Source organism: Lasioglossum baleicum, chromosome 12, assembly GCF_051020765.1.
Source record: "Lasioglossum baleicum chromosome 12, iyLasBale1, whole genome shotgun sequence".
NCBI lineage: Eukaryota > Metazoa > Arthropoda > Insecta > Hymenoptera > Halictidae > Lasioglossum > Lasioglossum baleicum.
The window spans coordinates 12060748-12088351 of record NC_134940.1 but is presented as its reverse complement, the minus strand read 5'-3'; the positions used below and the strand labels follow the sequence as shown (position 1 = coordinate 12088351).

The 27604-nt window shown below is 45.1% G+C and overlaps 1 protein-coding gene across 1 annotated transcript in view; it reads left to right on the top strand.

The window, feature by feature from the left end:
* P120ctn (adherens junction protein p120) overlaps window positions 1-27604 on the top strand; it is a 50143-nt gene that overhangs the window by 6939 nt on the left and 15600 nt on the right. Inside the window, exons 2-5 of the mRNA XM_076435960.1 lie at window positions 25385-25463; window positions 25849-25914; window positions 26976-27017; window positions 27108-27237. Coding sequence (XP_076292075.1) covers window positions 25432-25463; window positions 25849-25914; window positions 26976-27017; window positions 27108-27237 — 270 coding nt within the window. The 5' untranslated portion in view covers window positions 25385-25431. The remainder of the gene's footprint in view (window positions 1-25384; window positions 25464-25848; window positions 25915-26975; window positions 27018-27107; window positions 27238-27604) is intronic.

Below are 27604 nucleotides of genomic sequence, written 5' to 3'. Positions count from 1 at the left end.
CTCCTGTTTGTCCCCTAGTAATGACCGAGTGTATAATTTACGAAAAAGAAGAAGGACGGAGAGACGGTCCGCGACCGGCTTCTCCTCCATTCAGCTGAATAAAACCGTCAGTGGTCTCGCGGGACAGGGAGTCGGAAACGAATTCCATAAATTCTTTAAGAGTTTCCTTCAAGAGATAGAGAGACAGAGGAGAAAGAATGGGACACACGATTATCGTCCTCCCTCCGTTGGGGACAATGAGCCTCGTTATTGTTTAAAATCTCGACGCGCCGTTAAATTCGTATTTTCCACTTGGCTCGGCGTCCCTTCTTCACGTACCGTCTGGATTATCTCGAAACTGATAGCACCAGCGACAGAAAAATTCAGTTTGAACACAGTTCGTTGACCTTGGCTGTAATCTTCTCCGATAACAACTGCCGCTTGCGATACCGGAAGAAAAATCGACGGCATAGTCAAACAGTTCTATCAATTATATCAATCCATATATCAAATAATTATATCGAATAATTACATCGTGCAATACATCAAACAATTATATCAGTCAATATATCAGACGATTATGTCAAATCATTATATCAAGTAAATATATCAGGCAATTGTATCAAACGTTTATATCAAACAATTATATATCAAATGTTTATATCAAATGGTTATATCAAATGTTTATACCAAACAATTACATCAGTCAATATATCGAACACTTATACCATTCAATGTGTATATCAATGTGCCCCATTGTACCAAATGTTGTTCGGCTGCTTGTTGGGCAGCTCCAATGTCCAGGAAGATAATTGACGAATATTCGCGCAGAAAAGCAGCACCCAGTAGACAATTCGTTTCCGCGAAAGAGGAGATCCCCGTTTCGCGGGGATTCGTTCGTTTTTCTTAACGCGGACGAGCCTCGTGTACAGCGCGTCGGTAATTAGATCACCGCCGGCCGGTGTACTTTTAATGAAACCACAGCCGCGAATAACTCACGGCTACTCCCTGCCGCTTCCACGCCTCGGATCCTTGCTCCCCGAAGTCGCTGGATAGCTTATTAACAAAGTGGAACTGATCCCGGCCGATAACGAGTCGTCTGCAGCCACTAGTCGATCGTTAATTCCAACCTGGAACAATATGCACCGAGGCACCGGGGAAAATGGGAGGAAAAACTACTCTGCTTCGCTACTAGCGCGCGGCGGGTCCCGTTAACGTAGCTGTAAAGAGGTATCGTTGTATGCCTTACCACGGAAATCTTCCTTATTGATGTGATGTAAGGATTTGAGAACTGATTATGGATTACGTTGCGCTTTATGATTTCCAATGCTTTGTGTATCGGGCTCTTTGAAGCTACAGTGAAGCTTGGAAATAATGCTTGTCGAGAAACAAAGCGAATTGGTAAGCTGCTCGATGTAATTATTTTGTTGAAGGAGTGCACTAAGGAGTGAATACATTCTAAGCACCGCCATCCCCGTATGAGAATATTTTTTCAATTGATCATTCCTCTGTCTATATCCTTTGTAGTGTGTAATAGCCTATCTTTGTCTATAGGTATTATCCCGATCGATTACTCTAAGATTAGGTTACTGCTCAGTCCTGAACGGACGCGTCTGGCTTTGATTTCCGTCGGGTTTCGAGGTAAAGACGTAACGCGGAGGTTCTCTCGGCACTCGGTATAATTACGGTATTCACGTGTTTGGTTATCGGCCGCGTTTTAACCGGCGACGGATAGGTTTAACCGTCTTTGATCGTTCGAGCAGCGTCAGGACTCCAGCAAGGAGTAACTGTGGCAAGTCGCGCGTGTCACCGGTACGGCCGGTGATTCCGAATGCGACAGAACACGGGGAACATGGCAGTGGAGAGAGAAGAGAGAGAGAGAGAGAGACAGCGAGAGAGTAGAGGATGAGGAGGAAACAGGGAGAGAGAGGAGCCCGGACCCGCGACTGGAAACTTAAATTAGGCGTCTCGGGGGCAACGTAACGCGCGACGCTAATTAGACGCCACGGATTTACCGCGACGGAGGCCACCGAGTGGTTGAACTACTTTCGGAGAGGCCGAAAAAATGGCCGAGTTCCGTTCGTTCGCGTTTCGAGTTACCCCGGGATCGTTTAACGTTCCACGGACCGCCTCGGGCCTCGATTAAATTGCTACCGAACTCGGTTAAATTGCCCGCGATTCCCGAGGAATAACGCTTTTGCTTCGACTGTTCAATCTTCCTTTCTTCAATCTCTCTCACTCTCTCTCTTTCGCTTTCTTTTTTTTCTATCATTCGTTTAAAACTAGAGAGAGAACCTGTAGCGTCAGCGCTAGTGATTTTCCGACTAACAGAATCCTGAATTGACTATTCCAACAAGAACTCCCGTTGCGGGATAGCAAATCGTTCAGAATGATTCGCGGTTTTTGAGGTCGAGCGAAAAAGTAACTAGCATCGGCCAGCTCTAGGTACTTTTATTCTAGAAATGTTCCGATGATTGAACTCGGTGATAGCGGAGAGTGTGCTTTGTACACGATTCTTTCGCGTCGATTTGCACGAAATATTGCCCCGGTGCTGCTTCGATTATTGTGTCGGGGAATAGGTGAAACACTAACCCAAATTGAGGTATTTAGGACAATTCGGGGCGTGGTCAGGTCTAGAGCAGCAGAGCTATACAGCGGGAAAGACAATCTCCTAATTCAATATGGAGGATATAATCTTTTTCTATTATTTTTTAGGAGCTTGAGCATTGGTCGTAGGAGGTATTCAGGGCGTGGCCAGCTTCAGAGCAGAACAATTCTGTCTCGAGAGCAATGCGACCACGCCCATTTGATCGTCATACAAACGATGCTCGAGATATACTCTTCTATTGCAGGATCGAGAACTTTTTCTCTTACTGTCATTACTTAAGAGCATAATCGGAGTCAATTCAGGGCGTGGTCAGCTCCACAGCAGTACAATAGCCACAAGAGCAACCAAGCCACGCCCATTTGGGACGTTATGAGGAAACGCCTAAGATATGCTTCTTTGCAGCAAGATCGAGGACGATATTTTCTCTTTCTAACGTTATTTAAGAGCACAAGCGTTGCTCCAGGAGCCAATTCAGGGCGTGGTCCGTTCCGCAAGAGCAATCGAAACACGCCCATTTGTGCTGCCACAGGGAAACCACGCAAGATACAGTCTCCCGGCATCAAAATGTAGAATCTTCTCTATCTCCTAAGTTATTGAGCCACACAAACCTAGTCCCCAGAGGCTGCTCTATCTTCCCCTGTACAAAATCAACTATAAAATCCCGTAACGCTCTAAAAGCCGCCAGTAAAACCCGGGAGTAGAGTATGACGATCGGTTTCTTAAATCTCTCTAGCTGTGGTCACGTTTCCCCGATCTTTCGTCGCGTTTCCTCGATCTTCCACATTCTCCCTAGGGATTTTACGATCTGCGGTGGCCACCGGACTTCAATTTCCGGCGCTACAAGCAAGCGCGCAGCGTGGAATTCCGGCCGCGTGCTGCATCGCCGCCCGCTAATTTATCGCTGCGCTAATTCACCATTAGCCGGGCGCGCGGCCGTGATAAATCAGGTTCAATTAATTCGCGGGGAATATGATCCGGAAGAACAGAGAACCGCCCGAAAAGCCGAGCTGGGAAAAGGGAGCAGAGGAAAAAAGCAGGAAGAATCGAATTACTTTTCGCGTTCATTCAATTTGTCCGGTCGACGAGACCGACGCCGGAAACGCGACCGCAGGATCTAAGATCGAATGAAACCTCGATCGCGGTCCAATTACGCCAGCCAACGAAATTATAGGATGCCCAGAACGGCGCAGGAAGAAGGGCTCGATATTGCTTTTATGCGAAACGCGATTGTTACCTTTTAATTGCATCCGACGTCTTCGGAAATTACGATGCGCAAGGCATTTTTAGTTTATACGCTAAACCTACCATTAACCCTTCGACTGCGGTATATTCTTTAGCTTAATACCATAATCGTTTTGATACGCAATGGGTGTTCACGTGGCAATCGTTGGGGCTAGTGAAAAAATAATTTGCTATTAAATTAATGCTTCGCTATAAAATTTATTTTATTCCCGGCGAATACGCAAAAATGGGGCTGTCGGTCAGAAGTAATGGGCTCCGTTTTACACACAATGGTGTTTCGTATGAATGCGGTTGTCAACGGTATTCAGATGGTTTTCGGAGCGCTTTGCAATTATGTTCGCAGATACATTTCTGGCGACATGAATCGGATGAAGTGAATTTTTATTGAAACGTAAAGCTTCTTTTTCCGTAACTGGGTTACGCGCGGCCAACGCTCGTAATAATAGGTGACTGTGGAATTAATTCATCGGGGACGAGACAATCCGCTGGACCAGAATAGAAAGTTCTCTCTAATTTTTCGATCGCGAACCGTTCACGCGACCGCGCGGTGAAAAATGAATGAACGCTGCTTGCGATGAGTATCAGCGTGGTTCTTCAACCGATTAAGAAAATAGTAGACTGTCCGTTGCATATTTCAGGCTAATTGGAGTCGTTTTTTGGCAAAGGTATGACCGCGCAAGATGAATCCGCAACAGATTCTCAAACAATTGCGGCTAAAAACAAGGAATATTAAAAAATACAACTTGCTAATTGGGAAATACTACATACAATGTTTCCTGTACATTTCGAGCCAATTAAAATCTGCTCGTCACTCTGTGATTATTAAAAATGGACTGAAACATTCCGCGATTTCAGTAATCCTCTGTTTAATTTTTGTAATAATAACCAGTCAAAATATCGGACATTTTTCAAAATACGATTGATTTGCTTGAACAAAATTATTATGAGGAATAAATGTCTACGCAGTTCCCGTTTCGTGCAATTAATACAGACAATTTTTATTTCGAATAAATGATGATGCGTGTTCGTTTCATGACGCAGGATTTATTTGAAGAAATTCTCAAGAGCCGCAGATGGAATTTATCATTCCGTTCGATGATTCCGAGGCGTCGAACAAGCCTTGGTAATGAGTCCTTCGAAGCGAGAATATACGAGTCGGATGTTTCTCAATGGGTTCGATAAACTGAATGATTTACGGCGCGATTTCGGCAGCAATCGTCGCGGAATGCAAATATTGCGCAATTACACGGCCCGATGAAGTTGCACCGTACGCGCCCGGTGAAAGTATCGTATCAAGATGACTCGAAAACCGTGGATCGCTCGCGTTTAATTGTTTCCCAACCTCTCTTGGGTAATTCTGTCCCGCAAAACGATCCCGTAGAATCCGATCAAACCATCATTTTTATCGGGATCCCCCTCGAACGTTCAATCAAGAGAACCAACGTTCCGCGGAACTATCCTTTAAAAACGCGAAAACAGCCGCGCCGCAGCTTTCATATTTCCTGTTTGATCAGCTGGAATCGTCTTTGGACCGAAAAAACACGCGGCAATGTTAGCAGCCGATTTACACGAATCTCTCAGCAGAAACGAAACGCAGATTCGTTTCGCCGAGCGTTGAATCGCCACCCGGTGAAACACCCAACTTTTTCCAACTTCGCAGTCAATTAAAAGTCGTTCTTTTAATTAACCGGTCCCGCAAACTTCGCCGTTTTATTACAAATTCGTCGGGATCCAGGCTGGAATTCCGAATGGAATGTTGGAACTTATTTCGCGTGGGCGTGGACTTGTCAAAAAATGATTCCAATTAGCGTAAAATATTCAGCAAACAGTCTACTTCCCCCTCCGACAGGTTAGATTTTCTGATAACTTTTAGTTATTTTTGTCGGAATCGATTTGTGATTGCAGTACAAATTCGTCGAGATCCGTGCAGGAACTTCGAATTTACTTTTCGTGGGCGTGGCCTTGTCAAAAAATGATTCTAATTAACCTAAAATATTCAGCAAACATTGTATTTTCTCCTCTGGTGGGTTAGATTTTCTGATAACTTTTAGTTATTTTTGTCTGAATCGATTTGTGACTGTGTTACATATTCATCGAGACCGTAGTAAGTGTTCCAAGTGGAACGTTCAAATTTATTTAGCAAGGGCGCATGCTTATCAAAATGCGATTGTAATTAGCGTGAAATATTTAGGAAACATTCCATTACCTTCTGTAGTAAGCTATATTTTCATTATTTGTATCAGAATCTATTTGTGACTGCATTACATCTTCATCGAGAGAGAGTGCAGCGAGTCTTATAATTTATTTTGCAAGGGCGTACATCTACCAAAATTCGATTTTAATTGGCGTGGAATATTTAGGAAACATTCCATTGTCTTCTGCAGTAAGTTATACTATATCTTCAACTAACTTTTCATGATTTGTATCAGGATCTATTCGAGACACTACATATTTTATATTCCTCAAGATCGTAGCAAGTTGAACGGTCGAATTTCATTTACAAGGTATAAATTAGTTCTACTTCTCTCCATCTAGAAAATTACATTTTCCAACAATTTATTTGCGTCTACAAAATTCATCGAGGTCGCAGCAGTAACTCAATATAGTTCGAATCGCTTCCTCGTGGTGCTACGCTTATCAAAAAGCGATTCTAATCACGTTAAAACATTCGCGAATGATTCCAGTGGTTTGAACGAGTACGAAATATACGAGTCAGGTTGCACCATATTTATTTCGCTGATTGACCGGAAAGGGTTCGTTCGCCGGCCAACAAACGCTCGGTAATCAATGAATAAGCAATTACGAATTCGTCGAGAACCGCGGGAAGAGTTCCAAGTGGCTGCTGGCTCGCGGTAAAAAAAGTTGATAAATCCGCGGCTCGATTCCTCCGGAACGAGCACCATTTTTCATCGTTCCCGGGTCCCGTGCCCGCAAAAACCATGTACTCGACGGTATTTACGAGGCTGTCAGATTGCAGCGCGAAATCGAATTACAATTTATATTACACCAGGCGTTGCTCATTCCGGACTTTACACACGCGAGATCGATCCGAGGGACCGGTCCAAAAGAAACGGAAATGGAAATGCGCGCCGCGCCTCGCCTCGCCTCGCCGTTTCCACGCTTTAATCAAACGCGGTAATTCGATCTGCATCGTGGTAGAAAGACGTTCGATTTCGATGCTAATTTAACCCTCGCCGACCCCCAGTAGCCCCCCATAAACGTGTCTACAAATCGATTTATACGCAGAGTCGACAATGTACATTTTATTCGCCTAATTCATTCTACTCCGTCCCCCAAGATCATGCTACCGACATATTCTGCGAGAAAGTTGCTGAACTCTACCGGTCAATTATGACTAGGATTTGATACATTTATGACAAAAATGAGTTGGCGCAATATAAAACAGAACAATTGAAGAGAACAGCTGAAGATTAAAAATAAGGGCCATGACATTCATGTTCAGTCGACCCTCTTTTTAAATCCTAAAGGCCAATTCACCATCGTACAGAAAGGGTTCAAAGAAGAGATTAAAGCGCATTAAATAAACCGGAAAAGAAGATAGCAATTCGAGTTATTCGATGATAGGGGACGGTGGAAGGTTCTAAGAACAGTTTTCCAAAATGGCGTCCGCGCTGGAAGTTCTCCCATTGAGCGAGCAACAGCTTCCGAATTTCTGGCGTTTGTTACGTGTCCACTCGAGAGTTTTACTCGGAAGTTCCTTCCGGCCGGAGCACGTTCGACAGCTTTTTCGAAACTTCCCGAATAACGAGCGATTCTCCGGTTCAAGTTTTCCCGCGGTTCGTCCGAGGCTCTTCAAAATGGCGGTGTTCCCCGCACCGCGAACGGGGACGATGCGGAGTTTTATTGCATTATCCGGGGAACAGGTCCGTCATTATATACCCTGGAATTTTGCGCGCGCGGGGAATAAAACCACGGGGAAAAATATTCGAATGCTTAACAACCGTCCAATAAATATGGGGCCGCAGCGCGCTTTTAGAGAGACTCGATTCCATCGGGATCAACGCTTGTTCCGACAGGGAAAATATGAAATTCGAAAAGCTGCGATGATTTCGGGACTTTTAAAATTATTATTTATAAATAAAAAACAATTTTATATAAAACATTTGACCGTGGTTAGTGTCAACTAACAATTTTTACCTTGCGGCATTTTCGAGGTTGCTAAGCTGGCACTGGAAGTGCTAAGAAAATCTTGACAACAGATACATATGTCCGCAACCGTAAAAGTCTTCGAAAAAGCGGCGTGGGTCAAGAAAACTTGCAAACCCACACCGCGGACAGTTCAAGCAACCCATCATCGCCAGAAAGCCTCGGCGAATCAGAATCGCGCGAAAAACGTCCCGAAAACAGCCCGAGTTCTGGAAAGGGCGTCGCGGGAGCCCGCTCGGAAAATCCGCAAATCCCGAGGGAACGCCTCGAAGTATCTGGTAAACAACAACAATAACAACAACAATGATACCGCGTAGGAAGAAGGAGTATAAATAAAAAGCGAAGGCAAACAAGCCCGAAAACAAAACGAAAAAAAGGACGAATCGCGGAGCGTCGGTAGACGAAACCCGGAGGAGGGGCCGGGAGGGGATGTCGACGAGATGGGGGCATCGGAGTTACATAGAAATTTCCACGGCGTGTGCGCAGAGGGAAACGCGGCGTATTCCTCGTGCTATCGTACTCTCTTGGAGTATATGCGTGCATCGGTCTGTGTGCGTGTGCATCGTTGCGCCCCTCACACACGGTTCATTCATTCATTGTCAAACACGCGTCGGCCTCGTATGCGTTCGCACGACCGAGCCATCGAGAGCAAAGTGGCGAGGGGGTGGCTGGGAGAGAGGAGAGGAGAGAATAGGAGAGAGAGAGAGGGAGGGAGGGAGGGATCGGAGAGGATGGCGAGCGAGAAGGGAGACAGCTTTTCAACGCGTCAGCCGGAAAGGAGAATGAGGTTGCGGCAGAGTTCTCATTCTCTCGTGATATATCGCCCTCCCCGCTCCCCACTGCCTTTTCTCTGTACTGAACCCTCTCCTCCGGCCCCGCTCTCTCCCACTCCTCTCTCGAATCGCGCTCGCGTCCCGCCGTCTTGCTCTCTTCCTCTCTTCCGCGCGCACTATCTTTCCCCGCATTTCGCTCTCTTTCTCTATGTTGCACTCTATTTCCTTCTGTCTTGCTATCTTTCTCCCTCATTCGCTATCTTCTTCCCTGTGGCACTCTCTTTCTCTCAGTTTCACTGCCATCTTCTCTGTCACACTCTCTTTCTGTGTCTCTCTCACTATCCGTCTCTATTATTCTGCGTTTCCGATCGCTCGCGAACACCAGTCGATTGTGTTTTCTGGTTTTCGATGACTGCACCCACACACACACACACACACACATACCAGTCCCCGATTTTGCATGGTCCCGCCTCCCCTGAATTTGCCGGCGTGCCGCGCCGAGATTAGAATATTGATGGGAACCGCCCCCCGGGGGCATTCCGTCGTTACCGAGTCCTTTGAGAACGCCGGAAGTGAAATTGTTGGCCGCCCGACCGAGGAGAACGATGCCCGTGGAATCCCGTCGACGAATCGCCAAGATGTTGCCGACGAGAGACCGTGTTGTCCTCGTGACATCGAGTAATCGACAGAGTTTATTGGTCGGACTTGTCGAAACGGACATAATGAAAGCTTTCAGGAATGGTCGACAGAGGATTCTGCGTGGTTTTTCAGTGGTTCGGAGGATTTGCCTTACGCGGTCAGTGCCGATGACGCACTTTGGACAATTATTATTAGATCAACAATGTGTAGGTGAAATACAAAACTGTGAAGATATTTTCGACTTGTAAAATATGTATTTTCCATAAAAATCCTTAGTATATCGGTCAATTTTCGCTCAATTGTCAAGATCGGAAGTTCGTCGTTCAATATCCTCGATTCTCGTCTGCGTCTCGAAGCAATCCGCCTGTTCCCTCGTCCGAACGAAACTGCACGTGTCCCCGTAGAAGAACGGTCTTCCGCGTCGCGTTTCCGCAACGGAAAGGTTTCTCTCTTTGACGGAAAGAGCTCCACCCTGGGCAAGAGGTATACGCGCGCGCGTTGAAATTGCTCGCGTCTCCGGGGGACCGGCGTAAATTGTAATTAAAAAAAAAAAAAAGGAGTTGAAGAAGAACCGGATGGTAGGAAGTGAACGAACAAAACTAAAAAAAGAAAAAGAGGAACGAATCCCGGGATTATTTCTCCGCCGCCGCGGAAAAATTGTTCGGATTCGTCCGGGAGCTATTATTCCGCGACAAACTTTCGTTGTCCCGTTGTCGCGTGTTCGTCCGCTATCTTCTCCCTCTTTCTCTCTCTGGTCTACTTGTGTGCGACGCGGTTTTCGTGCCCCGCGGAGAACAGGTAGCGTGACTTAATTTTTGCCTCGTCCCCCGAAGGCCTCGAGGCCCACTTTATTGGCTCGTCAGCCCGCTCGACAGGTAGCGCCAGCCGAGACATCGGCTCTAATTGTTCGCGAGAGAAGGATTCTCGGATTCTAGAGCACGAGAGACCCCAGTGATGTAGAGACCGGATCGGGATTGACTTTTCTGCGAGCAGCAATTTCCAACCGAGGCCCCCCCAGGTTATTAAAATCCCGGGATCCGTTTGTACCGCCGCGTGTACACCGTAAGCTAATTTATTTTCGACTGTTTGGGGTTTAGTGCTGACGTTATCGCAACCGGTAATTGCCTTAGCTCCGGCAGCACGGCCTGGACACGATCACCGACGGGCTTCTGTCGTCAGCGTGTCATGGTTAAACTGTCGAGTAGTAACCTTCTTGCGTTGCCTTGTTTATCTAGTGCCTTTGCTCTTTTTAGAGCTGTTGTGGTTTGTGGAGACTTGGTGGATTCTTTGGGGGCTTAGCTAGATTTTCCGTGGTCTGAATGTTCTCCTTTGTAGCGGACAATATCGTAGGAGATGCTGGCTATATACTAGGTTCTTTGTGATCGTGAAATCTTCTTGGATGCTCATCTTGTCAATTTAGGGTCACTTCTTTCAGAGGATTTCTAATGTGGAGGAATCTTCAAAGATGACAGGGTGTCTCGTAAATCGCCGTTTCGCAGATGACACCGGTGGAAACGACGCGTCTTGATAAAGAGAGGACAATAGGGATAGGGAACGGGGTTCCGTAATAGGTTGGGAAAGGGTTTGCTAATGGATTCATCAGGCTACCGAACCGTCAGACACTTGGCGTCGAGAGGCCCGATCTATTCGAAGAGATCGATGACTAGACCCGGGAGCCTTCCACATAAACGAGAGACTACCCTTTGCTCTCTGGTTAGACGTTGCCTCCATAGACGTTCGTCGCTATATAGACGTGTTTCGCTCGTTAAAGGACTCCGAACGGTAATTAACATGTTATCTACCGGCGACTATGTCATAGTTTGTATGAAATTTTTATGCATTCGCGTGCGAACGGTTAACTTCCGGTAGATGATATCGTTAAAACAGTAAAGTTTCTATCTCAGATGAAATAGTAAATCACGTATTAAACGAGGAACTATTTGGGTCTGAAAAGAGGCGATCTGTCGATTCCGGAAGTCGAGGAAGGACAGGCAATAATGACGAGGAGTCTGGCGTTCGCCCCGTCGATACTCGTTCGGGCCGCAATACGGCGGCTCCTCCAAAACTCCCATTAGAGCGTAATTAATTCGCCGGTTGGATAAAAGTGGGCCGTCGAATGCCGAGTGAAAAGAGGTATCCAGCTTGCGGGACATCGATCAAATCGGCGAGAGGAACGCTCGAGAGGCACTCGCCTCGGTTTGCGCGCGCGCGCGACGGCGCTCAGGGGTGAAAGTGGGTGGGAGGACGATGACGATGATGATACCGATTATATATCCGCGATATCGGCGCGAGCCGCGGATGAAATTGCTCCCCGAGGGTGATCCATCCCTCGGGCCATTCGTTACGCCCAACTTTGTAATCCTCCTTCCTCCTCTTCCTCTTCCTCTTCCTGTTCCTCTTCCTCTTCTTCTCGAGCGAGAATCCCTCAGAGCCACGCAGAAAGTCACTCCCGGCGAAACTTTTCCGCGGGGTCATTCGTCTCCGACGTTCCCAACGACCAGTTTAAATCGACGAACCGGCCGATTCATTCCGTGCGGCGAGCACCGTGCTTGCACGTGCCGCGAATTATCGAGTTTTCGTGGCTGTTAGTCAAGGTCCCATCGATCGACGTCCCCTCCCATCTGCACTTTAAGAGCACTGCACGAAATTGTTGGCATTTGCCTCGTTACGATCGATTTTCGAGCCTCGACTCTCTCTCTCTCTCTCTCTCTCTCTCTCTCTCTCTCTCTCTCTCTCTCTCTCTCTCTGTGTCTAGCCTTCTGTATGGTTGCATAACGGAGGCGGGGGTGGCAGGGTTCTCGACGTCGTCGTCGCCGCGGTACACGGCCTCTTGGAAACGTATTCACCCCTTAACACCCCTTTCACGCCGCCGACCGACCCCTTCGGATATCCACGGGGCTGCAACCCCTCGCTTTCAGAAAATGAAACCTGTAGAAATCTCCGTTTATCCGGGGGTTTTCAATCTGCACGCTCAAAGAACGAACCGGTAACCGTGTTCCTCGGGAATTAATTATTTACATTTCGAGAAAATGGCCGGGTGGAAGGAGCTTGGCTGATTTTCGACCGGTGCGGTAGAGCAGTCCATTCTGTCGATGTGATGAGACTCGATTGAAACATTCGCTTTGAGAGTGGTTGTTATGGTGACGAGGGTGATCGTGGCTTAGTCGCAACGCATGAACAGTTACAGAGGTGACGCTTTATTCTAAATAATTGTATAATACTCGAGTCGGGAATTAGTGCAATTCATCCTAGAGAAATTGTCTCCAGCACGAGATACAACATTTGATTCCCCCGAAAAGTGAAGGTTCAATTTTGTAAGGGATGATTTTGGGACAAACTGCGAGGCATGGATATGTAGAGAGGCTGGTAGGTTATTTTACAATAACTAGAAGACCGGTTTAACCCAGACTTAGGGTAACAATTATGTAACAGTATTTTTAATTTCTTCTAATGTTTTATTGTTTCAAATTACACTTACTCATTTTTGTCATGAGAATGCATAAAATCCGCTGTCTAATTATGAAATTCGACTCGTACGAAGCTGAAGACTTTCCTTACCGAATTTTAGAGAATGGTGTGGTCATTCGTGTCGAACCTGTCGAACAATAGAGAGTTCAACAATTCATTTTAGCAATGCATTCGAGTCAACATAATGGACCAATATCGGAGAACTTCTGCAACCGAAGGTATCGTGAAAAATTCGACTCTTTCGACTCCGAAGACGTGCTCTATCTAATTTTAGAGTATGTCAGTGATTGTGCGGCAACTATCGAGACGAGCACCGGGATCCATTGAACGAAAATCGACAGGAAAGGAAGGACACCGACACGATCGACTCGTCCTCGCAGAAAACTGGGATTGAGTTGGTACTGGCCGATACCATCAATCAATCCGTTGTCCCGCAAACTATTCCGGGATCGATGGGCCAGCGCGAACCCGATAGTTGGACGCATTTCTCGATAGTCGGGCGTCGCTGGTGGTTCCCGCGGTCTGAAGATAGCGACGCCCGGCATGCATCCGGCGTCCACGGTTCCGTGGCGTTTTAATAGGCGCGGGAAATCAATCGATAGGCTCAGGCCAACCCTGAAGAAGCGCACCGCTTTTCAACGGGTCTTTCTCTCTTTCCTTTCGTTCTGTTCTCTCTTTCTCTCTCTCACAGTGTTCTCTCCAACGCGCTTCAGCGAATACACAGAGTCCAACAATGCGTTCTCGCATCGGTGCCGTGACCAGGCGACCTTCGTGCAAGCACCGATACCAGGCCGGCCCCCCGTACAATGCTTTTAGTTTGCATCCCGTTTAATTGGATTGCACGGGTTTCTCGAGTAGTGTCCGGGTTAATCCCTTCTTTTTTTTCGCCCATTCACACACTCTCGGTATTTACGCTAGCCCGGCGTCGCTGTTCGATCCGCGAACCGCCGCACAGTGGGACGAAATCGCGAAACGTGGACAAAATTCATGTCTCTGTTAATTAGACTTTATTAATTGCAAACAGAAAACGGTGCCGAGGGCTTCCGTGCTCGTAGAATGTAATTCCGATTTTACTTATTTGCTGGAATGGGAAACTGTAATTATAAAACTACCTGGGGGTGTTTCAATCTAAGAAATTGAAACTTTTAATCACTTGATAAATGCAATACCTTCTTTTTCTAAGAAATTACAAACAATATGCAAGGTTTAATTACTGCAACCGTAAAATAAATCGTAGTACATGGGGTTAGCCCTTGGCATTCTTAGGCGCCACTAAAAATTGCTATACCATTATTCAAAATATTGTTTGCGTTTAATAAATTCGTTTGCATTCAGGTATAGAATGAAAATAATATTCTAGGCCGGAAGGAATGTTCGATTTTTGAGTTAAAATAGCTCGGCAAAGGGTTATTGCTTGAAAAGAGGTTGCACCATGTTATGAAGGGGCTCGTCAAGCAACTGTGTACTTCCATCGGTCACGTTCGCGCTTATGCGAACGCAGAACGCGTGACAAAGGGCAATGGACAAAGCTGCGAGACGGTAATTAGCGGATCCGCGGTTGGTTTTCGGCTCGCCGAGTTTTTCGGAAGTCGTTCGTTTCGGTTATCGCTGGTTGGGATCGGCGAAACCGAGAGTAGCTCTCTCATTCACACTGGTTCTCTCTTTCTTTCTCTAGCGCCCTATACATATTCATTTGTGTAAGTTTTCGTCCCGCGGCGTCGGCGGATTTCGAAACGGCCACGGTAATACTGTTTGTCCGGCGTCAGACTCGCGCGTTAAACAGGTTTCCGACTTCCTGAGACGCGGTTTCCTCCGGGGGAGGAAACGTTTTTAGAACGAGAACCTGGCGTAAACGCCGCGGAAAGAAGTCGTATGGAATCGGCGAATCGATTCTGTCCTCGATACTGTGGCTGGAAACGTTCGCTGTGGCTCGATTTTTATTTGAAAAATTGTGCATTGAAAAATTAGAAACATTTCCAACATTGGCAGCTTTATAATGCCAAGGGGTTCACGGTAGAATACAATTGTATTTTAATTATGAATGTGAAGCTTGCAAATTGCATCCGACAGCCCGGTCATACTAAATTGATGAAAAACCACATAGAATAAATATATTTCATCGTTTATTATGTATGTTTTATCGTTCAACATCGATCACTCCTGTTCATCAAAATCTTATAAACATTAAAAATGTATGTAAGCTTCGAATATGGAGGAAAAACGTCCTATGTGCTACTTCAGCGAAATAAGATCGATAATAAATTTTATCCATTTTGATCATATTACTTCGAAAGCGAACGGTCTCCTATTTCTGAAAAGGTTAGAAACGTAAAAAATAATTAATACAATATATTAAATGTATTAAATAATCTTCAACGTCGATTTTCAACGTATCATATAATCCAAACGTATCACTTCAAAATCAATAACTCTTATCAGCTAGAAGGATGAAAAAATCTAAAAAAAATAGGAGTTTCCGGCGCTTATTGATTCGCAAAAATGATTCATTAATCCGTTATGCGGAATGAATCACTGTTTACTGTTTACCCTTATCTCTCAATTGAAACGATATTGAAACTATATTTGTTCATAGACTTCTGATTTTTTGCTAGACAGATATCAAATAGAAATTTCCCTCTCTCCTTAATAATTTGATCATTTACGAATTCCTTCTACTCGTTTCTCTCATGGACGCATAAAATCCATGCATGACATTTAATTCTAGTCGGCAACGCCATTGGAACGAAAGTCAAACCGACCCGAGATTTACAACATTTCGAGAAACTGTAAAAAAATCTCTGTGGTATTTCGGCCGTGAAGAACAAAAGAAAAATGGGGCGGGTAACTGGCGAACAGTAAATTCGCGTAAAAAGTGGCCGCGCGGGCGGTCTATTTGTACCAGTCGAGCGGTCAAAGCGTTGAAAATTGAAATCCCATAAAGTTTTGATGTCTGCCGGCTGCCGCGGCACGAAGTTCTCGCATAGGTTCCAGTGGCGAGAGAACCTCTGCGAAGTTTACGTTCGGCTGACCAGATTCGCGCGGTGCAACGCGTGCAGCTTACGCAAGTGCATACATTACGCAGCTCGCGTGAGAACTGCGTTTGTATCTTGCCATCGGCGGCCGACGCAGCTCGTCCGCGAGTCTTCGTTTAAATAATTAATTAGCGTTTGTTGTTGCTGAATCAACCGCGGGCCGCAGCTCCGAAGGCGCTTTATTGTGCCACGGAAATAGTGCACCGCGCTCTGCAACCCTCGATGCATGTTATTGTGCCACGGACAATCGCCCGTCTGTGCGACTGCGCTCGCAAATTTATGATGTGTTCACTGTTGTTAGCAGTGCTGAATTAATTACGATATCTTATTTGATGTATGCAGGAGTTTGTGGTTGCATGGGTGACAAACTTTTTGAGGGATGTTAGCGATATGTTACATGTGTTTGTTGCTTACTAGAATGCGAATTTCATGGGTTTATGACAAATATGCATTTTTCCCATTCGATTATAAACGTCAAAGGAATAATAATAATTGTAACCGTGAAATAAATCGTAGCGCAAGGTGTTCAAACCCGAAGAGACCCCCAAGAAATGATCTCGGCGTCGATGAGCGGTGCTCAGAACTGGATTAGTATATAACGAGGCGATTCGCGGGCCAACTTTCTTGTAAAATGTGCAAATTGCGGGCAAGAGTTCGAGTCGCATGTTCTAATTCGCGCGGCGCCGGGCCGTCGTCGGATATAAGTTAACCCTTAAAAGGGGTTGTCTAACTTATCTCCGCTTAGGGAAACAAGATTACCACATCCCTTAGCCCAAAGTAGCGGCGGTCTTAATTAGTTTCAAGAGGTGGAGGAGGAGAAGAGACGCGGCTTTATGGGAAGCCGGCGCGTGTGAAAATTAATTTAAAACGCAGCCGCCGCCGTTAAAGCGACGACGACGACGAAAAAAAATAGACGGTGTCGGACACCGGTGTGCGTCGATAGTCACATGGCGGGGGGTTGGTAACGTCATCGTCGGTTACGGAACCCGGAAGTCCGCGAGAGGGAAAATTTAACAATCAATTTTCCGCGGCTAGAGAACACCGATAAATCTCTGCCACGTAAGTTCCACGTTTAACGCGAATGATCCTCTCGCCAGCTCCGGGATCTCGTTTTAATTGGCTCGTTTATCCAGGCACCTGCGAACGGCCGACGATCCTGCGAGCTTCGATCTGTACAGGTGGTTGCAGAACGCGAGGTCAATTTTAATATCAGAGTGTCCATAATGCATTGAAAAACGTATCCAACAAGTCCACCGCTATAAATGGAACATTTCATAGGTGAACTACTATTGAAATTACGTGTATACTGCACCAATAGCTAAGGAAAACAGCAATTTCAACATTAATGTGTATGCAATGCTACAGTCACTGTTTCTGATACATTTGTGTGGGTAAATGAAGCATTTTGTAGGTCGTCAAATTTTGGAACGTCCTGCATACTTCGCCCACGATTTAGGAAATAGACCGTTTTAATATAACTTTATAAATGAAGCATTTCACGGGTGAACCACTTTTGGAACAACCTGTATCCTCCACCGGTAGGAAGGAAAATAGCCATTTTAATATTAGGGCGTGCGCAGTGCTACAGTAACCGTTTCTGATGCATTTGTGGATGTGAACGAATAATTGCATAGTCCTGCTAATTTTGGAACGTCCTGTACACTTCACTCACAGTTCTATGGAAAGCACAGCATTCACATTACATATTAATATTACGTCGTAATATAAACACGTTCAATGGCAAGTATAAATATGTCCCAATTTCAATGGTTCAGTTATTACTTGTTGCAAACGCATGTAACCGTGATTACATCGAAGCAATTTTATTGTATAATCGATTGATCGTAATTCTATACTTTATTAATAATTGCAAGCTAACCGTATTTACGTCGCAATCCAATATTTATAATGCTCCAATAATATCTTCTCTAAACCTGAATCAGCAAACAGTATAAGCGAACAAGAAACTGTAATTATGCGAATTACAGTTTAACAATTTCATGGAATACAATAGTTGCACATCCAACAGAATCAGTTCAAAGCTGTCGCGTTTCCGTCACAACGGTGCACGCAAATTTTCCGCAAAGATGGCGACCTAAACTGATTAATGATCAACGAATATTTTTACGGGCAAGCTCTCTCATTATTTCGTAGTAAAATCTCCGTTTCATACAATTAGCAAGAATTGTAGCAACACATTTCTCACGATTTAATGAAATTAACAAAAACAGAAATAAATTCCAATTTGTCTGCGAATAATTTTAATAAAATAATTTATATTTTGCATGAAGGTCCGCAGCCTGCTAATGAAACATTCTGTCGGCGAACCAGCGTGAAAATATCCTGCATATCCGAACAAAAATCCGATACATCACTTGCTCGCGTTTCGCGGACAGGTAGAACGTCCACCTTGTTGCGAATCGCGGGAGATCGATATCGGGGAGGGTTTCGGGGCCGGTAATCTCGCCGATAATCACTCTTATCAACGGTGTGTCACTGTCGCGAGTGACTCGGTCGTACTAAAAAACATCTCCGCGCAAAATCAGCCGGGGCGATTGTGCCGGTGCGGCAGCCGAAAAATATATAGAGACACCGGTGTCGCCGACGGGGGATATTCGCCGGGCAGAAAAAGGGTATCCGAATTCGCTCCGACGTGTAAAAAAATCTAATATGCCGGAGACTATTACGGGACAAAGCTCCGGGCGACGGTGGCCCAGATTTTCGGGCTGCACCTCCGGAAAAAAAGCTCAAAAGCGTTTCTCGCGCCTACACCGACGCTGTTCTTTCCGAAATTAAAAATTGCTCGACGAACGAGCCGGCCCCTTTTACAATCAATCTCCGGGCGAAATATTAGCCTGCATCGGATATCTCCATTCTCGCCTTATATCGTCGCTTAACACCTCCTCTGTCTCCATGTGTTTCTCTCTCCGTAACATGCTGGAACGTTTTAGCAAACGCAGTGACTAATTGAGTGACAAACATCTGTTGTTTGTCAATTAGTTTTTAGTGACACTTTTACTGTTGCATGCGTTACGTTTTCCTGAGTAAAATGAGTATAAACATGATACAGTTCGAAGTTAATTTGCCTGTGTAATCCCCGATTTAGTGGAACCTCGGTTATCCGAACCGAATTCTCCGTTGTCCTCCTTAGCGTCGCCGTTGAGAATGACCAATCATAGTACATACTTGATAAGACGTTTTAAGGAGGGATAACGGAGAATTTTCAGTTTGGATAATCGAAGTTCTGCTAAATCGTGGATTAAACGAGCAAATATGCACCGAATTGCATCGTGTTTGGGCTCATTTTAATCAGCGGAATGTCAAGCATATACCAATAACAATTTAACACGAAAATCACTAGAAAGTATGTTTATCTTGTTTTTCGTATCGAGTGGAATGGGTACAAACAATTTAGAGCAAGAGAATCATTAATTCTTCGAGTGTTACGCTGTGTACTTAAGCAACAAGAGGTGTATCAAATTAATCAGATTGTCTCCGAGTAAACTGCAAGATTGTGAACGTCACCTACGCAGCAGAGAAGGTGCTAATTGACGAGAATGTCGACTTGGAACACTGATTTGAAGCAGTATGGCCGCTGATCCTTCCGTACACTCCCTCTTTGACTATCTCGCGTAAATTAAATTCCCGCGAATCGATATTACGCCGTCTATGCCGTCTCCAGACTTATCTCGCGTTTCTTTACACTACGCTGCAAGATTTTATTCCGGAGATGTTCGTTCGTAATGTTCAATAAAATGTGCAAGCTCGTCTACGCTAATTCTCGTAAATGTACAGAGGGTGTACAAAGTATTCGTACACCTTTTAAAAACTAATAACTTTTTTATAATTGTACCAAAGCGATCTGATTTTTTATCATCAATTGGAAGCATTGGTTTACGAAATGATATGCAAAAAAGATTTTCTAAAAATTATAATTTACAACGTTACATGCAAAAGTAAAAAAGGCATTTTTTAAAACTTTTTTATTTGGACCCTTAATGAAAATTCATAATATATGTTTTGTAGATCTATGTTGGTTATCCACATGCTGAAAATTTCATCGAAATCGATTAACATACTCACGAGGTACAAGCGGTTAAAAATTGTGAAAATCGTAGTTTTACACGACTTTCGATGAATTTCTACTTAAAATCCACAGATTTCGATGAAATTTTCAGCACGTATATAACTAACATATATCTACAAAACATATATTTTAAATTTTCAATGAGGGCCTAAATAAAAAAGTTTTAAAAACTCTCTTTTCTATTTTTGCACGTAACCTTGTAAATTATAATTTATGGAATATCTTTTTTGCATATCATATCGTAAACCAATGCTTCTAATTGATTATAAAAAATCAGGTCGTTTGGTACAATTAAAAAAAAGTTATTAGTTTTTAAAAGATGTACGAATACTTTATACACCCACTGTATATGATCCTTTAGGTGTTTGTAGCAAAGTGTTGTTCTTTCTAAAAGAACGATAATCTTCTTATTTTACTAGTTCAATTTTCATAAATTAAGATGCTATTTTATGTATTCTCACGCCTCCGCCTCCAGTTTCTCAATTTTCCCTTTAACGTCCAATCGCTTGGAACAGATAAACACTCCCGGCTCCCGGAATGATTTTTCCAGCGGCTATCGGGAGGACCAAAATTGATAGCAGAGTCCCCGGGCCTTCTGGGTCGCAGCCAAATTGCTCGGAAGATTAATTTTCAGCTCGCAGGTGAAAAATTGCGACTCGAACGTCGTCGACGACCATCTTTGCTTTTAATTTTCTCCGAAATTGGTCGGTTTATTAGGTTTCGGTTAACTTATCGATTTCACTTTAGGCTTCCCTTTGCTCCCCATGGTCTGGCGAGATAGCATACTAGAATTCGCCATCGGATAGAGATCCCATAGGCTACTTTCGCAACGGTCTCTGGGGGCGAGCAGTTTCCGCGAGTTCGTCCACAGTTACGACTTCATCCGCTTGGGGAACTTCGCCGCCTATTCTCCGCGCGTTTTCCGAAATTTCGGCCGCGGTTCCGCCGCTTCCGGAATATCAACGAGCTCTCGTACCCGGAAATCCCGAACTCGAGGCACCCGTGCAAAGCTGCATGCTCCGCGCGCCGCAAAAATTCGATTCGCGCGACGCGTTTTTACACGGTGCTCGCGGCTTCTCGGAAGAACGAGTATGGATGTTGGGAATTCGGAAATCCGGAAGGATCTACATAGATGCTCCGTGGATCCTGAAGAACCATACGAGTACAACCTTTTACTGGAAGTGCCGTAGAAAAGTTGCGAGAGACGCGGATATAGGGCCCTGCTGATTTTTATGTAGAGTAACAGAAACCAAATAGGAATTTATAAATCCGCAAAAGGTTCTCCAAACAGAGCAACCATTAAAGCCGAATTAAGAGCGAACGTGGGCCCCGATTTTCTCCATTTTCTGGTTCGATCGCTTCGCAAAGCTCGCCAGCTCCTCCTCAGGTGTCACAGGGGGCGGGGGTGGCAATCGGAAACGCTGGGTGTTGCCCGGGGAACCGGAGGAATCCTTTTTCCCCGTTGGAGGTGTCGCAATTTTATCGGAATCGACGTATCCGGCAGCAGGATACAGGAATGTCTTTCGCTTGGTTCATTGGAGACACGCGCATAAATGCACGCACGCGGTGCATCGCGCCACCCTTCTTCCAGGTGTGTGTCAGTGTGCGTGGGTGGTTGTGGGGGGGGGGGGGGGTTCGCATTCAAAGCAGGAATGTCGAACGCGTGCCCTGGAACGCACCCGACCTCTCCTCTTCATTTTCCTCGTCCCCTTGATCGCGCGGAAATCTCATTGACGATAATGCGATCCTCCAGCTCCTCTTCCGCCCTCGTTCCACGTGCTGCCCCCCTCTTTTTCTCTCTGTAGGCCCCTTCATCCCCTTGTTACCCACAAGCTCTTACGATCGCGAATTCCGCGACCGGAGACTTTTTCTTCGAGGGCTTTCATCCGTGCATTTTCAATGCGTTCCGCGACCGATATCGCGCGGCCCCCTCCGGTGATTTATAGATCTCGATCCATCCCGCGATTCCTTTCCGGGCCCTCAGGAGCGCGATGGGCTGGAAGAGCGCTGCGAATTATGCCAAATTCCGTGATTTAACGGTTGGAAAGGGTGAAAGAGTTGAGAGACAGTGCTGCGGAGGCGAATTTTAGGTATTGTCAGTGTTTGGTTTATTGAAGGCGGTTATGCCACATTCGATGATTTAGCGAGTGGGAAGATGGAAATGGACGAGAGACGATGAACGAGCTACAGGAGATAGGAGAAAATGCTTCGGAGACGAATTTTCGGTACTGTCGTTCTGTGGTTTATTGCGTGCGAAGAGTATACGGTTGGTTTGTTTAGACAGGCTGGAAAAATGTCGCAAGTTATGGCGATTCCATTGATTTAGGGACTGGAACCGGTGGAAGAAGCGAGAGACGACGGAAGAATTTCGAGGATACAGGAAAAAAAATGCATTGGAGACGAATATCGTCACTGCCGGGGTTATTGCGTGCGGAGAACCTATTGTTGGTTTGCTTAGATAGGCTGCGGAAATGTCACAGGTTATGGCAATTTTATTGATTCAGTGGCTGGAGACGAGAAACTTGTGTCGCGCAAAGACGACAGCATTAAACAACGTAGTAGACGAATTTTGATTAGTATCGGTGCTTAATGATTGCTTGGAGACAGTTCCTTCTAATTATATATAATAAATTGTATAAAATCTTTTAAATTATTCCCAATGCTTGGTTTATCGCGAAAGGAACACGTTGTTCCCGTAGAAAACGCAATTAAGGCGTGGAAGAGGCGAGGCATTGGCTTACGAGCACAATGTTTCACGTGTGCAATCGCACAGATCATGATTACTTTACGATCATTCTTTATCTTCGCATACGCAGCGTATGATGCAAACTTCGTTGCGTAATCTTCGCTTTTTCCGGTTAGATAAGAAACGAAGATATCGGCGAGATGCTTTACACTAGAAACTGCGAGGTATATTTTGTCTTGGGTGTAATCGATCCGAGAACCGATTAAAAGTTCGACTGAGGTTCGAATTATTTGAAGGTCGTACATTGTGGTAGCATAAGATCGCATGTCAGCATTCGGGAAATCGATATCGGTTATTTCCGGAAAACGTTCTACGAACGACAATCCAAAGAGCTCGTTCCCTCAGGAATGTTATTCGCTCATCATTTTATAGAAACAGGGGTTGGCGGTGCTGAAAGAGGACGATTCTTTGCGGTCCTTTGTTCAGAAATTGCTACGAAATTATATAATTCAATTATATTCCCATAGGTAGCTCTACTAACCTATTTATTGTTCTTACATACCATATAAATGTGACATTATTGCTGAATATAAGGGGAATAAAGACGGCAACGGCAAGGTACTGGCGGGCAAGAAGACGCAGAAGCGTGTACCTTCCCCGTGTAATAATTCCGGTAACGTCGATGAGGAACGACTGTACCAGTGACATCGATTTCTTCTTTCCACCGGCTGCGAATCCAGGTCGAAAGCGTAGTAAGAGTGCCATAACTTAAACAAATACCCTCGGTGTTCCCGTCTGTCTCCTCGAGTGGAAATTTTGCTCTCTCGGTGTTTGCCATTGTCGCGATCTTTTTTTCTTCCGGTCGGTCGTTGAATTCGACCGCTGGCCTCGTCGAGCTCACTTAATAATTTCAATGAAGAATAGGAACGAGAGAGAAAGACTCTATTTCTCTTTCTCTCTTTCGCTTTTTCTGTTTCATCCCGCTCGTTGCGCACGGAGTTCTATGTAGAGGCGCGCGACGAGTTCTGTTCGCTGCACTCGCACACGCCGAGAGTCACCTCAAATCGCAGGGACCATCTTTATTTTTCCAAGCACGACGGTTCGAGGGGGTTCTTGGAAAGAAAATTTACCCGGAATCCAATTTTCTGGCTAAACGATGTAACCTTCTCGGCCGTTTGCCCCTTCGGGGCTCGACTTGTTGACTTTTGCGACAATAGTTGCTTGTTCATCACGATGAAATGATGTTACAATGGTTACATGTAATTTATGGTTGTTGATAACACCGTTGATGGACATCAAACAAGGAAAATATTGAATTAACCCTTTGCAGTCGGAGCTATATATTTCAACTCGAAAATTTAACATTTCTTCCGACCTAGAATAATTCCGTTCTGTATGATTTTTTTTCAGTTATGAAATTGATATAGTAACTCATATGATACTTGAATGTTTACCATACTTTAAATGTTTAGAAATACCACCTCTAAACTTCAATGTTATGTTACGAATGTTTATTTGCGAGTATTAATTTTTTATTTATATGTGTCACGTTATGAAAGTTACATTTCAGTGAAAATTTTCGCACCTTCATTCTTGTCACAAGTGCATAAAGTCCGCAGACTAACAACGTGTTAATAGTGATTAGCGGCCGGCGAAAACCGCCGGCGGCCTTTAATATTCATTCAACACCGCTGCGATCAATTCCGAGTTTCAGTCTCGATGTCCCCACTTGGATTAGTTTTCGCATAGGTAGTCAGTGCGGACGAAAGTTGACCTGGGGTAATTCCATACAGCAAGCGGCTGACAATTATGCCGGTAGCGAGAGGCGAATCCTCTCGCAATAAGTGGAAACGGACAACGCCGGTTGGACAGAGGTAGAGAGAGAAAGAGAGAGAGATAGTCCCTTCAGGACTCCGTGAAATTCCGGGAGCGAATTCGTTAGCGAACTCCTCGGTGGATCTGTGTCAACCTTTTGCACGTGTGCACGCGTTTGCAGAATGCGCCAATCGAACCGCGCGATAAAGGCGCGTCGAGCCAGCAAATTAATTAAACTCTTCTGCTCGTTTTATATTTTAATGCCGTGATTACACGCAGCGCCCGCGATAAGCCAGCTACGCGGAACTGATGAAATTAATTAACGCATCCCGCGCGAGTCGACGGGGGAAAAAAAGAAGATCGAGGATCCCGCGGGCGTTAATCAAAACTTCGCCATTTCGCCGCCGCGGAATGGGATTAGCGTTCGAGAGGACGTTTCGAGTGCTTGCGGATCGGTTGATTAAGGAACTGCCGTGCGGTTTATTTTTCGCGGAATTCCGTACCACACCTACCACCGTCATTTTGTTATTTTTATTAGCGGAGTTTAGAATTGAAGGGGTGGATGGATGAAGGTGACGAGTAACAAATTGTTTGTTTTCTGTAAATGAGTTTTTAGCGAGGTATGTTGTCCTTTTTTGATGAATGAAGATAATAACACAAATGAATTACAAATATATGTATTGTTATGATTAATCTCTAATACAAAAAAAGATAATAATGTTCTTCATTCATCGAAAAAGGACAACATATTTTGTTAAAAACTCTTTTACAGAAAACAAACTCGACACCTTTATCCATCCACCCCTTCAATTGTTCAAATTTTTCTTGTAAATTGATCGGCTTCGTCTACTGTTTTCGCTGATTTTCTTGTTCTTTCGTTTGTTCCAGGAGACGCCTTCGACTGCTGAGCGGCAAGAGACGATAAATCAGCTGGTATGTCAAATAATCAGCTGGTTGACTCCTGTCTGTAAGTGTCTTTCTCTCCTCGAACTCTCGAGAGACTAGTAACCGATTAACTCTACATTCTCTTCTCCCTTTTCGAAAACAAGAAAAACAAAACTAATCTGTGGTAGCTTCCGATTGTCTCGCGGTTTAACGCTTCCCTTTCTCGACTAACAAACTAGCCGATATTGTGTCTAAAGAGCAAACGTTTTCGTCCGGCAATTTCGAATGCAGATTCGATTGACCCGTCCAATCGTGAAAAAGACAGTTACAACGTTCGGTTGTCGCACCGGGTACACGGTAGACACCTAGAAAACCACGCCTCCTCAGACACTCTCCCCCAGCCGACACCCAGCCCTGACCACCTAACCCCCTGTCCCCAATAACGCTGGCAAAATTGTTAATGTCAGGCTGGTGAATCGTCGGATCGAGAAGAGACAGGAGCACAGCATTACGCGCACCGAGATCACGCAGAGGTGACTAACATGATCTAATCACGAGGTTAGTCATTCTGAATGCGAGTGTACGAATGATAGTCGTTCACTGGTCATCACTTAAGCAGCCACCCCCACTTCGTTCCATCTTCGATTATCGCCGGCGAGAACTCATTCAGCTGTATTCGCCGATATTCTTGCTGGTGGATCCTCGGCTCGACTCGATATGGAGGCTTTCAGAAAGGAAAACCAATTTTTTAAACAAAACTTAACGTTCCTGGTTTGTCGCTGTTTATTAGATTCTCCCACAAATTTTTATTGGCCTACATACCTTTGGATCCGCCCACTGAGCACTCTAATTCCTCCTACAACTTCTTCATTGGCTCCCGTTCACTCGATAGCCCCTCCCATGACTCCCTATTGGTTCTGCCAACAGATTAGCCCGTCCCACTTGCTTGATTCCTCACACAAACGTCAAATTTGAACGGTAGACCAATTTCATCCATCTTTGACCACTTAGACAGAGAGAATGCCTCCACGCCGAGTGCACCGAGGACCTTAGTAGATCATGGCTAAGACGTACCGCTAAAAATCACCCACCGATCATTATCACCCAATTCTCGTTAGTTAACGGAACGTACACGTGACTCAGAATGAATAACTTCGGCCGCACTGGCAGCGTGTGTTCGTTTCGCATGCTTCCGAGTGATATGTGTGTGTGTGTGTGCGAGTGGACGAGGAACACGAGTAGTTTAGCGCAATTAGAAGTATTCCTGGGCGGCTTCAGTAGGCCATGCGTTCCTTCGTTCTTTCGTTATGCGTGTGCTATTTTTGTATGACGCAACATAGTCGCTGCGGTTCAGTGTGCACGGATATTGCTTTCTGCGTGTTCTTGTTTTCTTTTTCTTTCTTCCATTCGTTTTCTAGGGCTCACCAGATCATTCATCAGTTTTTGTTTCTTCTCGAGCGGACATTATTTTTATTGCTGGTTCGATTCGGTGTTCCATCGATTTCGATGTTTCTAGTTGTTCCTCTATCGTTGCTCGTCTTTCCTGTTTTTCCATTGTACAACCACCATGACCCCGATGCTTCTGTGTTTCCAGACGCGTTCTCCAGGAAAAAGGACCCGACATGCCGCAATACACGTAAGTTATCGACCGGCGACCGACAAATCGTTGATTGCTCGATGGCGCGGAACCCGGTACTAATTGATCATTATTGCGGACGTTTTCCAGCGGGCAGAGTGATGCAGATTACCACGGAAGTAACGGCCAGGCGGACACCCACTCGTTGCATTCGTCTCATTTGTCTGTTCAAGAGGATCCATTACTCATCCGAACCCATAAGCAGCAGACTAGTCAACAAGTAAGTCGTGTTTCCAGATATCGGACTGTCCAATTTACTCACTGACAGTTCCATACTCGTCTAAATCGTACCTTTGATCTCCTCGCACCTCGTAGAACCTACTCCTCCTATTCAAACCACGCCTACCGACTCTACTCCAATCTACTGTCACGCCAGTGTTCACTCGAACACACGCCCCAATCTGGGACACACTCCTCACAATTTTCCCTTTGATCCTCCTTGCTCCTTACAAAAGTGTCTCTATTAAAATCACGCCCCCTGACCCCACCCACTGAATGCCAAAACAGCCCACTTTCCCTATAACCACTTACGATCTCCCAAAGTTATTTCCACTGAACGTTGTACTACCGTACGGAAAGCAATTTCG